The following is a 17,138-nucleotide window of genomic DNA, read 5'->3' on the forward strand; positions in this document are numbered from 1 at the left end:
TCTTTGTCTTTAGTTTTCAAAAGTTTGACTACAGTATATCTTGGTGTAGGTTTCTTTGGGTTTATCTTCTTTGGGTTTTACTAAGCTTCTTCGATGTGTAGATATATGTGTTTTGTCCAATTTGGGGAGTTTTCAGCCATTATTTCTTCAAAGACTTTTTCAGCTACATAGTATTTCTCTTCTCCTTCTGGGATTCTCATTACATGAAGATTATATCTTTTGTTATAGTCCCACACGTCTCTGAGGGTCTGTTAATTTTTTTCCACTTTTGTTTTTATTAGGTAACTTCTATTGTTCTAACTCCCAGTTCATTAGTTCTTTTCTGTTTCCTCCATTTTGCTGTTGAGCCATCTATTGAATTTTTAGTTTTGCTATTGTGTTTTTCAGTTCCATTTGGCTCTTCTTTGCTGAGACTTTCTAGTTTTTCATTTGTTCCAAGTGTCTCTGTTATTGCCTGTTGAACCATTTTCATTTTGGGTGTCTTAAAACTCTTTGTCAGATAATTCCAACATCCCTGTCGCCTTAGTGTTGTCATCTATTTTCTTTCAAGTTGATATTTCCTTGGTTATCACTGTAACAGGGGATTTTGATTGAAACTTGCACATTTCAAGTATTATGAGGCTCTAATACCTAAATAGTTTAAATAAACTTTCTGTTTAGCTGGTTTCCTCTGACACCACTCCAGCAGAAGGGCCTAGTACTGCCTCATTGCTGCCAGGTGAGATTAGAAATCCAAGTTCCCCACTTGGCCTCAGTTGATATCATGGTAGGGAAGGATTCCTTGTTATTTCTGGGTGGTGGTGTGGGAGATCTGGCTCCCTACTGGGCCTCTGCTGATACCTTCCTGGATGGGAGGGATAAGGTCACCTCATTACTGCTCCTCATGTGGCCTCCAGGGACACAGTTGTGACGTGGCCTCACTACTGCAGTGGTGAAAGTTCTGTCTACTTGGCCTGCTCTGACACCTCATCAAGGAGGTGTTTCTCTTACTGCAAGGTGGGGCTGAAGTTCAGGTTCCCCACGCTTGGTCACCACCTACATGGTTGGGGGTGTGCATAAGGAGGAGGTTGGACCCCCTAGCACCCAGCAGAGATGAATGTCCCAGCTCCCTATTTTCCTTCTCTGACCACCCCAGTGGGAATGGAGGACCGGGCCCCTTATTACAGCCTGGTGAGGCTGGGAGTTTAGGCTCACCACTTGGCCTTTGCTGTCTGGGTAAATGTGGGTCTACAGTGTTTGGCTGCAGTAGAGTAGTGTCTAAAAGTTTTCTATCCTACTAGGCTGCCACATTCATATTCCTTTGGCTAGAGAGGGCAGGCTTTTCTTGAGGCTTTTTTGGACTATATCTGTTGGTGTTTCCAGGTTGCTGACATCTTCAGCACCCTGTCTGGGATATATGAGACATGATAAAAATCCAAGGACACAGCCTCACTGCTGTGTCATTTCTTGGGTCCCTAACTTGTTTGCCGCCTTCTGTCCACCTTTCAGAGTCTTCTTACGGTTGTTTTATATAAAATGTCAGGTTTTTCATTGTACTTAGCAGGAAGAAGCGGGAATAGTAATTCTACTCTATGTTCCGGGGAGCACAAGTCCTGAGATGTAATTTTTTAGTGTTGATAGTATGTTTGCATGCTAGCCTGAATGATTTAGGAGAGAAGGAGGAAAAAATGTAACGAAGCAGTCTGAACAGGTCAGAGTGGGTGGGCTCCATTGTACCCAGTAGGGCTGCAGGCAAGCGTGTCCTTGGAAGCCTGGGTACTTCGGCCTCTGGTTAGCTTCTCAGCATGTCTACCTCCCATGTAACCAGCTTCTGTGGTTATGTACTCAGAGCAGCTTCCATTTCCTTCTTGGACCTTGGCTGATTCCTTCAGTGAAGGAAGGAAGAGGCAAAGTCAGTAGCTGAGACTAGAAAGGAGGGAAGGTATATAGGGATTTAAGGAGGGAGGTGGAGGAGAGCAGGAGTGAAAATTGACTTAGGAGATGCAGTAGGATTGCTGGGCAGTGCTGGGGCCAACTGAGAACCCTGCATGTGGAGGCCAGGTGAGACCAGCAGCAGCACCCAGGGTTCTCCGTGGCCACATTCAGCCACTTAAGTGGTGGCTCAGAGTGGGCAAGTCAGGTTTGGGGTCTTGCCACGTGGCAGATAGACTCCAGGGTGGCCCCTATGATCCCCACTGTCTGGTGTTCACACTCTTGTGTGATGATCCCCTGCCCTTGAGTGAGAGTGGAACCTTTAACTGGCTTCCAACCAATAGAATATGGCAAGGGTGATGGATGGGATGTTACTCTTTGACGGCTACATTACATGAAATTCTTCCTTGTTAGTTGACTCGCTCTGGAGACTCTTGCTGTTCCTTGATGAAGTGAACAGACATGTTGGGGTCCACATGGCAAAGAGCTGCAGGAAGCCTGTAGGAAGTGAGGGTGGCCTCCAGCCGACAGCCAGCAAGCAGCTGGGTCCTCAGTCCTGCAGTCACTAGGAAGTGAATTCTGCCAGCACTGAGTGATCTTGGAAGCTGATTCCCAGCCCAATGACACTTGAGAGCCTAATCAGAAGACCCACCTAAGCCTGCCCCAGTGACCCCTGAGCCACCGAAACTCTGAGATTATAAATGTGTATTATTTTAAGCTACTTATTTTGTGGTAATTTATTATGCAGTAATAGAAAACTCATATATCAGGTGAACTTGACATAATGTAAGAGGAGGCAAGTAAAAGGAGTGTGTTTGCTTTACCACAGAATCTCAACTGGGAAAGGGGAGTGAGGACATGTTGGCTGACATGGGAGCAGGCAAGTGCTGGAGAGGCACTCACAAAACTTAGAGCCCAGGGTGTAGATGGTGAAGCCAAAAAATAATAGCAAGTGTAGTAGTGGGTGGGAGGGATGGGGAGAGAGAGAGAGAGACCATAAGCTGGGGCCCAAATCTTTGAAGAATGAAGGTGGGACATGGCCAGGAAGACAGTAGTCAGTGTAGTAAAGGTTGGGTGGTGTATTCCAATGGCAGCTGGAGTACATTAAGGAGGGGAGAAGATGGCAGTGGAGAGCTAAGAAGATAACTCTGTTAAAGGGAGAGAGTGGGACCCAGTGCGTGATGAAAATGTGGGGCCCCTTGTTCAAAAAGCAGGAAAAAGTGCTGTTAACAGTCTTGCAATATAAAAGATTTTCTTTTCTTCCACAGTCTCTTCACTTGTCATGGTGTTTTAAATTGCTATTCTAAGTAAAGAGAAATTAAAAATTTAAATTATTAGCATAAATTTTATTGTTCATCTTTATATTGTGCAACATCAGTTTAAAATACAAATATGAGAGCATTTAACTTGTAGGTGGAATCACGGAAGTCACACAAGTTGTGTTTTCAATGTGTAGTTCAAATGTGCATATGGAGTTTATTCTTACCGGGTAATGGAAACATTGCATGAAACTAACTCTAATATTTTTGTTTTGTCTTTTGATACAAGTACATTCTATCAACACTCTCTGCCATCTGCTTACTGATGAGTAAGTCATCTTTTCAATGTAAGTGGTGGATTAAAGTAGGGAAATCGTAGCAATAAGAAAATAATAGGACTTCCTTGGTCATTCGGGTTTCTTCAAAAGCTGTTGCCTTTCTGTATTTAAAGTAAATTCTTGTTCCATCAGAAAGTGTGGGCTTTTGGGCTGTGAGCACCCCCCGCCCCCACTTACTCAGTTGTAGACATAACACACTGACCTTGTACCTGCTTGGACTCCCACACATCCTGGGTCCTCCAGAATTTGTGATCATGGGGCATTGCGAGCCTCTGTGAATTGGGTGACAAGGAGTGGTGGACCCATGAATTGTACTCACTTCACCCAATTGTAAACAAATAAAATGGTAATGGGTTAAAACATAATCCTAAAAGCAGGACACCATAACCTTGCAAGTATAGTGATTTTTCTCATTTTTGTAATAGGTATTATTATTTTCTCATTGCAAGAGTATTAATTTTCTAGATGCAAAAATCGTTAAAGCTGTAGCCTAGACAAAGACAAAGAAGAAAGCCTGAATCATCTGTACCTCCACCACACAAAGGTAGCCATACTTTAGAGGCTGTGTCTTTTTGGTTTTCTGTTCTATGTGTATTCTACGTACATATTTATTTCAAGAGATATATCCCAGTGTATCAATGGTGTTTACCATATTTTAAACATTTCCCAATATCAGTATCTCTAGAGGATGTTTATGTTTGCATAGTATTTCCTACTATGCACATATCACAATTTACCTAACTAATGCTCTGTTGTTGAATAGTTAGGTCACTGCTAGTATGAAATGTGCTAAAATATTCATTCTTGGAGATGAACATACACTTTTTTCCATATGATATTAGATGCTGAAACACGGAAAGGGCCTTGTTATAAGAAGTGTTTCTACTGTACCATTCAGTAGTATGAATTCCCCAAGATAAAAATGATATTCACAGTTTGCTTTTTATCAACAGTGGTTTCTTTCTGGCTGACTCTAGTGAGAAGAGTGACAACAGAAACATGCACCTAGAGAACAAAGATGGCAGGCTGACCTCTGGTGTGCTGGAGATGGAGATACATCAGACATCTGCTCCCATGAGTGCTGGCCTGGGAGGGCCGGGGCTGGTGGGACTCAACACCAGCAACCATAGGCCACAGCAGGGAGACAGCAAGGCAGACTCCCTGAACCCCTACCCCAGTGGGACAGCTGGGCAGAGCTGCTGGGCTCCTGTGGACCAGGATTTTGGCTCATTCCTTGCAGAGTGGAGGTGAGTTTAAAACAATTTTATCTTGTGAATGTGGAATTCACAAATACTGGATTTCCTTGAGCATAGTTCTCTCACATTTTTTGTGGGAAAAATGTCCAGATATTCTGCAAGAATCTTTCCAGCATTAGATCACTTTCCTGGCCTGTTTTGAATGAATGCTACTCCTAAAATGCGGCTAATGTAAATCCAAAAGATAATAAAAATAGAAATCAGATCAGTTACATCACCTGTGTACAAACTGGTTAGTAAGTATTTTCTTAGAGCTATTAAAATCAGGGTATAGGTACACAGAAAGCAGGAAGGAAGAGTGTGAAGTTATCTAGTGCCATGCAACAAACTCCAAAATTCAGCATCTTAAAACAACACATGTTTATTTTCTCACAGTTTTGTGAGTCAGGAATCTGGGCATGGCTTAGCTGGATCCTCTGCTCAGGGTCTTTTACAGGCTGAGAACAAGTGGTCCGCTGGGGCTGACCATGGTTCAAGTGGGCAGGGTCTGCTTCCAAACTCGTCTGTGTGATTGTTGGCTGGGCTCAGTTCCCCCCGGGCAGATGGACTGAGGTTCTCAGTCCCTTGCCAGGAGGCCTGCTCCATCAGGGCAAGCATGAGAGACAGTTCTTTGTAACCTAATCACAGAAGTAACTCCCCATCACTTTTGCTGTGTGGGCCCATACTGAAGGGGGTGGGATCACACAAGGGTGTAAACACCTGGAGTGGATCACTGGGGACATGTCAGAGGCTGCCTGCCACAAAGGTAGAGGAGAGGAGGAGAGAAAAATTGTGAAAGGCTAAAATGGACCAAAAAGATGACTGGTGTTTTCTATAGAAAACTATGTATGGAGCCCTCCTAGGTTATCTATATCTTCTCATTGTTTACAACTGATCTGAAAACTGATGACAATGCAAATGATTCTCATCCCAAGAAATAAATTTGAAGTGTGTCTGATGGAATGAATTGTCCAGTTTTACACTGATTTTTCAATTCAGTTCAACATTTCTAATTGCCCATATATGTGTGGTTTCTTTTTCTTATTGGTTCCCTGTAATTAATGAGTTAAATAAAATATTTGATATGTGTTCATGTCACATCTATATGGCAGTCATGATTTTATCTTCCTTTTTTACTTACAGTTTTATTGAGATATAATTGACACATAACACGGTACAGGTTAAAGGTGTACAGCATGATAATTTGACTTACATACATCATGAAATGATTACCACAATAAGTTTAGTGAACATCTGTCATCTCATATAGATACAACATTAAAGAAATAGAAAAAAATTGTTTTTCTTGTGATGAGAGCTCTTAGGATTTGCTCTCAACAACTTTCATATACAATATGCAGCAGTGTTAACTATAGTCATTGTGTTGTATATTACATCCCTAGCACTTATTTATCTTGTAACTGGAAGTTCATACCTTTTGACTATCTTCATCCAATTCCCCCTCCCCAAGCCCCTGACTCTGGTAACCACAAATCTGATCTTTTCTGAGTTTGTTTATTTTTTGAAATATAGTTGACCTACTATACCACGTTAGTTCCTCATCCACAACATAGTGATTCAATATTTCTATATATTTCAAAATGATCACCACAAGTCTAGTTACGATCTGTCACCATACAAAGATATTACTTAGTTATTGACTGTATTCCCCATGCTGTACATTTAATACTGTGACTCATTTATTTTGTAAGTGGAAGTTGTACCTCTTAATCTCTCTCTCATCTGTTTCTCTCTTCTCTCCACACGCCTCCTTCTGGCAACTACCAGTTTGTTCTATCTGTGACTCTTTTTCTGTTTAGTTATATTTGTTCATTTGTTTTGTTTTTTAGACTCCACATAAAAGTGAAATCGTACAGTATTTGTCTTTCTCTGTCTGACTTATTTCACTTAGCATAATACCCTCTAGGTCCATCCATGTTGCTGCAGTTGGCAGTACTTCATTCTTTTTTATGGCTGAGTAATATTCCATTGTATGTATGTGTGTGTGTGTGTATATATATATATATATATATATATATATATATATACCCCACATCTTCTTTTTTCAGTCACCTATTTTTGGGCACTTAGGTTGCTTCCATATCTTGACTATTGTAACTAATGCTGCAATGAACATAGGAGTGCATATATCTTTTCAAATTAGTGTTTTCATTTTTTTCCATATATATTCCCAAGAGTGGAATTGCATTATCATATAGTAGTTCTATTTTTAGTTTTTAAAGGAGCCTCCATACTGTTTTCCATAGTGTCTGCATCATTTTACATTCCCACCAACAGTGTATGAGGGTTCCCTTTTCTCTACATCCTTGCCAAGATTTGTTATTTATAGACTTTTTGATGATAGCCATTCTGACAGGTCTGAGGTGATATCTCATTGTGGTTTTGATTTGCATTTCCCTGATGATGAGTGATGCTGAGCATTTTTTCATGTGTCTATTGACCATCTATATGTCTTATTTGTAAAATTGTCTATTCAGGTACTCTGCCCATGTTTTTAATTGGTTGTTTTTTGTTTTTTGGGTTTTTTTGATGTTGAGCTGTATGAGTTCTTTATATATTTTGGATATTAACCCCTTATTTTGATATACCATTTGCAAATATCTTCTCCCATTAAGTAGGTGGACTTTTTGTTTTGCTGATAGATTCCTTCACTGTGCAAAAGGTTTTTAGTTTGATGTGTACATTTTTTTTTTGCTTTTGTTTCCCTTCTCTGAGGAGACATATTCCCCAAAATATTGGTAAGACGGATGTCAAAGAGCATACTGCCTATGTTTTCTTCTAGAAGTTTTATGATTTCGTGTTTTCTTCTAGAAGTTTTATGATTTTGTGTCTTACATTTAGCCTTTAATTCATTTTGAATTTGTTTTTGTATATGTTGTGAGAAAGTAGTCTAGTTTGATTCTTTTGCAGGTAGCTGTCCAGTTTTCCCAATACTATTTATTGAAGAGCCTATCTTTTCCCCGTTGTATATTCTTGACTCTTTTGTCATAGATTAATTGCCCATGTAAGTGTGGGTTCATTCTGGGCTATCTCTTCTGTTTCACTGAGCTACGTATCTTTTTTGTGTGTGCCAGCACCATGCTGTTTTGATTGCTGTAGATTTGTAGTATAGTTTGAAATCAGGGAGTGTGATACCTACAGTTTTGCTCTTTTTAAAGATTGTTTTGGCTATTTGGGGTCTTTTATGTTTCTATACAAATTTTAGAATTATTTGTTCAAGTTCTATGAAAAATACTATTGGTATTTTGATAGGGATTGCACTGAATCTGTAGATTGCTTTGGGTAGTATGGTCTTTTTAACAATATTAATTCTTCCAATCCCTGAGCACAATATACCTTTCCATTTGTTTTTGTCACCTTGAATATCTTTCATCAACATCTTATAGTTTTACCTTCTTGTTTAGAGTTATTCCTAGATATTTTATTCTTTTTGATGCAATTGTAAATGGGATTGTTTTCTTGCTTTCTCTTTCTGACAGTTTGTTGTTAGTATAAAGAAATGAACAGATTTCTATATATTAATTTTATATCCTGCAACTTTACCAAATTCATTGATGAGTTCGAGTAGTTTTTTGGTGGTGTATTTAGGATTTTCTATGTATTGTATCATGTCATCTGCAGTGACAGTTTTCCTTCTTCCTTTCCAATTTGGATTTCTTTTATTTCTTTTTCTTGTCTGATTGCTGTAGCTATGACTTCCAATATTTTGCTGAATAAAAGAGGCTAGAGTAGACATCCTTATCTTGTTCCTGATCTTAGAGGAAATGCTCTCAGCTTTTCACCATTGAGTATGATGTTAATGGTGGGCTTGTCATATGTGGCCTTTATTATGTTGATGTATGTTCCCTCTATACTCACTTTTTTCAGAGTTTTTTTATCATGAATAGATGTTGAACTTTGTCAAAAGCTTTTTCTGCATCTATCAAGGTGATAATATAATTTTTATTCTACAATTTGTTAATGTAATATATCACTTTGATTTGTGGATAATGGGCCATCCTTGCACCCTTGGGATAAAACTTATTTGATCATCATGTATGATCCTTTTAATGTCTTGTTGAATTTGGTTTGTAATATTCTGTTGAGGATTTTTGCATCTATGTTCATCAGTGATATTGGCTTGTAATTTTCTTTGTTTAAAAAAAGAAGCTATCTTTGTCTAGTTTTGGTATTAGGGTGATGCTGACCTTGTAGAAAGAGTTCAGAAGTGTTCCTTCCTCTGTAGTTTTTAAGAATAGTTTGAGAAGGATAGATGTTAATGCTTCTTTAAATGTTTGGTGGAATTGACCCATGAAGCCATCTGGTCATGGACCATTTTTTGTTGGGAGTTTTTTAAAATTGCTAATTCAGTTTCATTACTGATAACTTATCTGTTCATATTTTTTATTTCTTCCTGATTCAGTCTTTAGATGTTGTACATTTATAGGACTTTGTCCATTTCTTCCAGGTTGCCCATTTCATTGTTTGTAGTAATCCCTTATGATCTTTTGTATTTCTGTAACTTCTTCTTTTTCATTTCTGATTTTATTGATTTGTGCCCTCTCTCTTTTTTTTTTTTTTTGATGAGTTTGGCTAAAGGTTTATCAATCTATATATATATAAACATGCTTATTTTAAGTTACTGATCTCTTAAGTTTGAATGCTTTTTAACAACCCTGCATTTTTACTCCCTCTCAACATTTACTGTTTTTGACATCAGATTTTACATCCTTTTGTTTTGTGTACACCTTAACTACTTACTGCAGACATAGATGATTTTACTGCTTTTGTAAACTCCTACTATCTTTATAAGTGGTTGATCTACTACCTTAACTGTATACTTGCCTTTGCCAATAAGATTTTTCCTTTGGTAATTTTTATATTTCTAGTTGTGGCCTTTTCTTTTTTGCTTAGAGAAGTCCCTTAAAGGTGGTTTGCTGGTACTAAACTCTTTTAGATTTTGCTTGTCTGTAAATCTTTTGATCTATCCATCAAATATGAATGAAAGCCTTTCCAGGTAGAGTATACTTGGTTGTAGGTTTTTCCCTTTCATCACTTTGAATATATCAAGTCACTCCCTTCTGGACTGCAGAGTTTCTGCTGAAAAATCAACTGATAGCCTTATGGGAGTTTCCTCGTACATTACTAGTTTTTTTCCCTTGCTGTTTTTATTACTCTCTCCTTATCTTTAATTTTTGTAATTTTAATTATAATGTATCTTGGTGTAGATCTCTTTGGGTTGATCCTACTTGGAACTTTCTGTGCTTCCTGGACCTGGATGTCTGTTTCCTTTCCCAGGTTAGAAATGTTTTCAGCAGTTATGTCTTCAAATAAGTTCTCTGCCCCTTTCTCTTTCCTTCTTCTTCTGGGACCCCTATAATGTGAATGTTTGTTAGTATGCTTGATGTTGTCCCAGAAGTCTCTTAAACTGTTCCATTAAAAAAATTTTCTTTTTTCTTTTTTCTGTTCAGCTTGCATGATTCTCATTACTTTTCCAGTTCACTGATCTGTTCCTCTGTCTCATCTAATCTGCTGCAAAACTCCTTCTGGTGTATTTTTTATTTAAGTTATTGTATCCTTCAGGTTTGTTTGGTTTTATTTTCTAAGTTTTTGGTAAACTTCTCACTGTGTTTATCCATTCTTCTGAATTTGTTGAACATCTTTATGGTCATTTCCATGGAAACTCTATCAGGTAGATTGTTTATCTCCACTTTGCTTTGTTCTTCTGGTGTTTTATTTTATTCCATCATTTGGAACATGTTCCTCTGTCACCTCATTTTACCTAATTCTCTATTTTTATTTCTATGCATTAGGTAGAATGGTTACATTTTTGTATCTTGGAGAAGTGGCCTTATGGAGGAAATGTTCTATATGTCTCAGCAGGGCACTCCCCTCTGGTCACCAGAGCTAACTACTCTAGGGGTGCCCCCTATGTGGGCTCTGTGGGTCCTTCTGTTGTGATGGGCTGACTACTGTGGGTGGTCTGGTGGGGTGGTTGGCCCCTGGTCCGGCTGGTTGCCAGGCCCTGCCTTTTGCAAAGGATTCTGGCAGCTGATGGGTGGGGCTGTGTCACAAGGTGGCTGGCTGCGGAGCCCAAATGGTTGCAGGGCTAGTGGTGCAACCACTGTTGCTCCTACTGCTGCCACAGCCACAGCCAAAGTTGAAGCAAATGGAGGGTCAGAGGAGCCAGATGAAGATATGGGAGTTGGTCTCTTTGACTAATCACCAAAAAGCAACCAACTCAGCCAGCTTTATTTGTGAAACAAGAAAATAGAGGCTTACTTCTCTTAAAAAAAAAAAAAGGTCAAGGGTCCTGGATCTAGTGTCAGCCTATTGGTGGGCTGGGCTGGGCCTGGGGGGCTCCTGGAGCTGGTGTCATCCTGCTGGTGGGTGGGGCTTAGGGCGGGGGGGCGTGTCCCAGGGCTGGTGCCAGACTGCTGGTGGGTATACCAGGGTGCTGGGGTCTCTGGCTTCAGGACCCTGGGGGTCCCAGAGTTGGTGTCAGTCTGCTGGTTGGCCAAGCTGGATCCTGGGGTCTCTGGCTACAGATCCCAGGGGGTTCTGGAGCTGGTGTCTGCTCTTTGGTAGGTGGGTCCAAATCCTGGTGTGGTGTAAGTGCTGGCTCTCACTTTTTTGGTGGAGCTGCTTACCAATGTCTCTGGCTCTAAGGCCTGGGTGTCCTGGAGCTGGTGTTGGCCTGCTGGTGAGTGGGGCTGGGTCCCAACAGTCCACAGTGGTCTTGGGGCTAGTGCTGGTATACTGATGGGTGGGTCCATGTTCTGTGCCCTCTGTGGGTGGGGCTGTGTCCTTGGGTGGCTGGAAGGTCCTAAGGCAGTGGGCCTGCTGGTAGGTGAGGATGTGTCCCCACCCAGCTGGTTGCTTGGCCTGAGGTGTCCCAGTACTGGTATCAGTAGGCTGGTGGGTGAGACTGGGTCCTGGTGCTTATAAGCTGGAAGGAGGATTCCAAAGTGATGCTTGCCACCACCAATGTCCTCACGGTAGAGTGAGCTCCCCAAAAGCTCTTCCACCCACATCTGTGTCCCCAGGGTGAGCTCCAGTTACCTCCTTCCTCTCCAGGAGGCTCCCCAAGATCTGCAGGTCTGTCTGACACAGGCTCCTTTCAAATTACTGCTTCTGCCCTGGATCCTGGAGCATGTGAGATTTTGTGCATTTAAGAGTGGAGACTCTATTTTCCACAGCTCTCTGACTCTCCTGAAGGTAAGCCCCACTGGCCTTCTGGGGGCTCATCTTCCTGGTGCAGCTGGGGGGCCAGATGTGGGGCTCAGACCTCTGTTCTTTTGTGGGGAACCACTGCAATTGTAATTATCCTCCATTTGTGGTTGCCCACTCAGGGGATACTGCATCTCCACCCCTCCTATCCATCTTGTGGTTGCTTTTTCATATCTTTAGTTGTAGAAGACCTTTTCTGCCTTCAATTCTTTCTTACTGATAGTTGCTCTGTAAATTGTTATAATTTTGGTGTTTCTGTGGGAGGAGGTGAGCTCAGAGTTTTCCTACTATGCCATCCTCCCCAGCTCTGATTTTGCTCTCTTTTAACAATAATCCTATAACAGAGAGAATAAACAACAAAAAATAGAGAAAGCAGACTTCATTCTGGTGGCACCCTGACCCTTATGTTTGGGATTCTGAGCCTCCTCTTGTAGCTGCAGCCCTGGAACTCTGCAGGATACTTCTTGATGCTGCTTTCCCCCTGTCCTCACTGAGGAATTCCACCCCTTTGCTACTTGAGGCCTCCAAGTGAGAGGAATAAATTGTTTATACATTTTAAATGACATAGAACAAACAAAACTGCCAAGTTAAAGATGAATGAATTTTTCTAATATGCTAGTTTTCTTCATAGAAAAAGTAAACAATGTTTCACACAGCCTCCCCCATTTCTTCACTCCCTTTCTCATTCCCTTATCTAAATATAGCATGGTTTTGAATCTCAAATCCCAGAAAACTTTGAATGAATGCTCCTTTTATTATAAAATAGCACATAAGATCTGATATGGATTAAATATAGTATATTGTCAGACTGAATTGTCTGACATGACCAGTTTATCTGTCATGAATTGATTACTGTTTTTACTATTACCAAGCCAAAGTAAATAAATTGTTAAAAATTTGGAAATTGAAGGGGAAAAATGATTTTACAACAATTATTACTATCTACTGGCATTTACCTGTATTCCCTTCTGGCCTTCTCCCATATGTAATATGTATTTTTACATTTTTGTGCTCATAGTAAATGTCATTTTATATTTCTTTTATGTAATTGTATATTATAAATACCATCAGTGTTGTTACATATTGTCCAAAGCTATTATTTTATATATATGTATTTCATTGAAATATAGTTGTTTTACAGTATTGTGTTAGTTTCAGGAGTACAACTTAAAGATTCAATATCTTTACAGATTATATTCCATTATAGGTTATTACAAATAATGGGTATAATTCCCTGTGCTATACAGGAGTAGTTTGTAGCTGCACCATTTTATATTCCCACCAACAGTGTACAAGGGTTCCCTTTTCTCCACATCCTCGCCAACATTTGTTATTTGTAGACTTTTTGATGACAGCCATTCTGGCAGGTGTGAGGTGATATCTCATTTTGGTTTTTTTTTTTTTTTTAAAAGCTCTGTTGACTTTGGCAAGCCTAGATGCTTCTTTTTTTTTTTTTTTATAAGTGTTCTGTTCATTCTGCTCCTTTCTTTTTTTTTTAAAAAATTAATTAATTAATTAATTAATTAATTAATTTTTTGGGCTGTGTTGGGCCTTCGTTTCTGTGCGAGGGCTTTCTCTAGCTGCGGCAAGCGGGGGCCACTCTTCATCGCGGTGCACGGGCCTCTCACTATCACGGCCTCTCTCGTTGCAGAGCACAGGCTCCAGACGCGCAAGCTCAGTAGTTGTGGCTCACGGGCCTAGTTGCTCCGCGGCATGTGGGATCCTCCCAGACCAGGGCTCGAACCTGTATCCCCTGCATTGGCAGGCAGATTCTCAACCACTGCGCCACCAGGGAAGCCCCTCATTGTGGTTTTTAAATTTTTTTTTTAAATTTTTAATTTTTTATTTATGGCTGTGTTGGGTCTTCGTTTCTGTGCGAGGGCTTTTCTCTAGTTGCGGCAAGTGGGGGCCACTCTTCATTGCGGTGCGTGGGCCTCTCACTATCGCGGCCTCTCTTGTTGTGGAGCACAGGCTCCAGACGCACAGGCTCAGCAATTGTTGCTCACGGGCCTAGTCGCTCCACAGCATGTGGGATCTTCCCAGACCAGGGCTCGAACCCGTGTCCCCTGCATTGGCAGGCAGATTCTCAACCACTGTGCCACCAGGGAAGCCCTCTCATTGTGGTTTTGATTTGCATTTCTCTAATAGTTAGTGATATTGAGTTTCTTTTCATGTGCGTGTTAGCTATCTGTATGTCTTCTTTGGAAAAATGTCTATTTAAGTCTTCTGCCAATTTTTTGATTGGATTGTTTGGTTTTTTTAATATTGAGTTATATGAGCTGTTTGTGTATTTTGGATATTAATCCCTTGTTAGTTCCATCATTTGTAAATATTTTCTCCCATTCTGTAGGTTGTCTTTTCATTTTGTTGTATAAAAGCTTTTAAGTTTGATTAGGTCCTATTTATTTTTGTTTTTATTAATTAATTTATTTTTGTCTTGGGAGACTGATTTAACAAAATATTACTACGATTTATGTCTGAAAATGTTTTGCCTATGTTCTCTTCTAGGAGTTTTATGGTGTCATGTCTTACATTTAGGTCTTTAAACCATTTTAAGTTCGTTTTTATATATGGTGTGAGGGAGTGCTCTAATTTCATTGTTTCACATGTGGCTGTCCAGTTTTCCCAGCATCACTTGTTGAAGAGACTGTCTTTTCTCCATTGTATATTCTTGCCTCCTTTGTCATAAATTGACTGTAGGTGAGTAGGTTTATCTCTGGGGCTTCTAGTCTGTTCCATTGATCTATGTGTCTGTTTTTGTGCCAATATCACACCGTTTTGATTACTGTAGTTTTGTAGTATAGTTTGAAGTCTGGTAGGGTTATACCTCCAATTTTGTTCTTTTTTCTCAAGATTGCTTTGGCAACTTGGGGTCTTTTGTGGTTCCATAAAAATTTTAGAATTATTTGTTCTAATTCTGTGAAAAATATCATGGGTATTTTGATAGGGATTGTATTAAGTCTGTAGGTTGCTTTCAGTAGTATGGCCATTTTAATAATATTAATTTTTCCAATCCAAGAGCACAGAATATCTTTCAATTTCTTTGAACCAATTTCAATTTCCTTCATCAATTTTTATAGTTTTCATTATATAGGTCTTTCACCTCCCTTAGTTAAGTTTATTCCTAGGTTTCTTTTTAGATGAGATTTTTAACAAGGTTTTTTTTTAACTTTCTCTTCCTGATATTTCATTATTAGTGTTTAAAAATGCAATAAATTTCTGTATATTAATCTTGTATCCTGCAACCTTGATGAATTCCTTTATTAGGTCTAATAGTTTTGGGGTGTAAACTTTAGAGTTCTCTAAATAAAATATCATGTCATCTGCAAATAGTGACAGTTTTACCTGTCTCCTTCTAATTTGGATACCTTTTATTTCTTTTTCTTTTCTGATTGCTGTGGCTAGGACTTCCAATACTATGTTAAATAGAAGCATCTTTGTCTTTTTCCTGAATTTAGCAGGAAGGCATTTGGCTTTTCACCATTGAGCATTAGGCTGAATGTGGGTTTGTCGTAAGTGGCCTTTATTATGTTGAGATGCGTTACCTTTATACCCACTTTGATGAGTGTTTTTTTTTTAACATCTTTATTGAGGTATAATTGCTTTACATTGTTGTGTTAGGTGCGGATGTATAACAAAGTGAATCAGCTATATGTATACATATATCCTCATATCCCCTACCTCCTGCATCTCCCTCCCTCCCACCCTCCCTATCCCACCCCTCTAGGTGGTCACAAAGCACTGAGCTGATCTCCCTGTGCTCTGCAGCTGCTTCCCACTAGCTATCTATTTTACATTTGGTAGTGTATATATGCCCATGTCACTCTCTCAGTTCATCACAGCTTACACTTCCCGCTCCCCGTGTCCTCACGTCCATTCTCTACGTCTGCATCTTTATTCCTGTCCTGCCCCTAGGTTCTAAAGAACCATTCTTTTTTTTTTAGATTCCATATATATGTGTTAGCATACGGTATTTGTTTTTCTCTTTCTGACTTACTTCAATCTGTAAGACAGACTCTAGGTCCCTCCACCTCACTACAAATAACTCCATTTCGTTTCTTTTTATGGCTGAGTAATATTCCATTGTATATATGTGCCACATCTTCTCTATCCATTCATCTGTCGATGGACACTTAGGTTGCTTCCATGTCCTGGCTACTGTAAATAGAGCTGCAATGAACATTGTGGTACATGACACTTTTTGAATTATGGTATTCCCAGGGTATATGCCCAGTAGTGGGATTGCTGGGTCATATGGTAGTTCTATTTTTAGTTTTATAAGGAACCTCCATACTGTTCTCCATAGTGGCTGTATCAATTTACATCCCCACCAACAGCGCAAGAGGGTTCCCTTTTCTCCACACCCTCTCCAGCATTTATTATTTGTAGAATTTTTGATGATGTCCATTCTGACCAGTGTGAAGTAATACCTCATTGTGGTTTTTGTTTGCATTGCTCTAATTATTAGTGATGTTGAGCATCCTTTCATGTGTTTGTTGGCAATCTGTATATCTTCTTTGGAGAAATGTCTGTTTAGGTCTTCAGCCCATTTTTGGATTGGGTTGGTTTTTTTTTTTTTTGATAATGAGCTGCATGAGCTGCTTGTATATTTTGGAGATTAATCCTTTGCCAGTTGCTTCATTTGCAAATATTTTCTCCCATTCTGAGGGTTGTCTTTTCATCTTGTTTATGGTTCCTTTGCTGTGCAAAAGATTTTAAGTTTCATTAGGTCCCATTTGTTTATTTTTGTTTTTATTTCCCTTTCTTTAGGAGGTGGGTTCAAAAGGATCTTGCTGTGATTTATGTCATAGAGTGTTCTGCCTATGTTTTCCTCTAAGAGTTTTGTAGTGTTTGGCCTTACATTTAGGTCTTTAATCCATTTTGAGTTTATTTTTGTGTATGGTGTTATGGAGTGTTCTAATTTCATTCTTTTACATGTAGCTGTCCAGTTTTCCCAGCACCACTTATTGAAGAGGCTCTCTTCTCTCCATTGTATATTTTTGCCTCCTTTGTCAAAGATAAGTTGACCATATGTGCGTGGGTTCATCTGTGGGTTTTCTATCCTGTTCCATTTATGTATATTTCTGTTTTTGTGCCAGTACCATACTGTCTTGATTACTGTAGCTTTGTAGTATAGTCTGAAGTCAGAGAGCCTGCTTCCTCCA

At 39.7% G+C, this 17,138-nt stretch overlaps 1 protein-coding gene across 5 annotated transcripts in view; it reads left to right on the top strand.

The window, feature by feature from the left end:
- Nucleotides 1-17,138, top strand: part of OCA2 (OCA2 melanosomal transmembrane protein) — a 299,171-nt gene that overhangs the window by 17,350 nt on the left and 264,683 nt on the right. For 3 of the 5 annotated variants that reach the window (XM_061199031.1, XM_061199036.1, XM_061199033.1), the window contains exon 2: nt 4,462-4,755. In XM_061199031.1, coding sequence (XP_061055014.1) covers nt 4,508-4,755 — 248 coding nt within the window. In that variant the 5' untranslated portion in view covers nt 4,462-4,507. The remainder of the gene's footprint in view (nt 1-4,461; nt 4,756-17,138) is intronic. The other 2 variants (XM_061199032.1, XM_061199035.1) reach the window with 1 other exon arrangement.

This window comes from Eubalaena glacialis, chromosome 1, assembly GCF_028564815.1.
Source record: "Eubalaena glacialis isolate mEubGla1 chromosome 1, mEubGla1.1.hap2.+ XY, whole genome shotgun sequence".
Lineage (NCBI taxonomy): Eukaryota > Metazoa > Chordata > Mammalia > Artiodactyla > Balaenidae > Eubalaena > Eubalaena glacialis.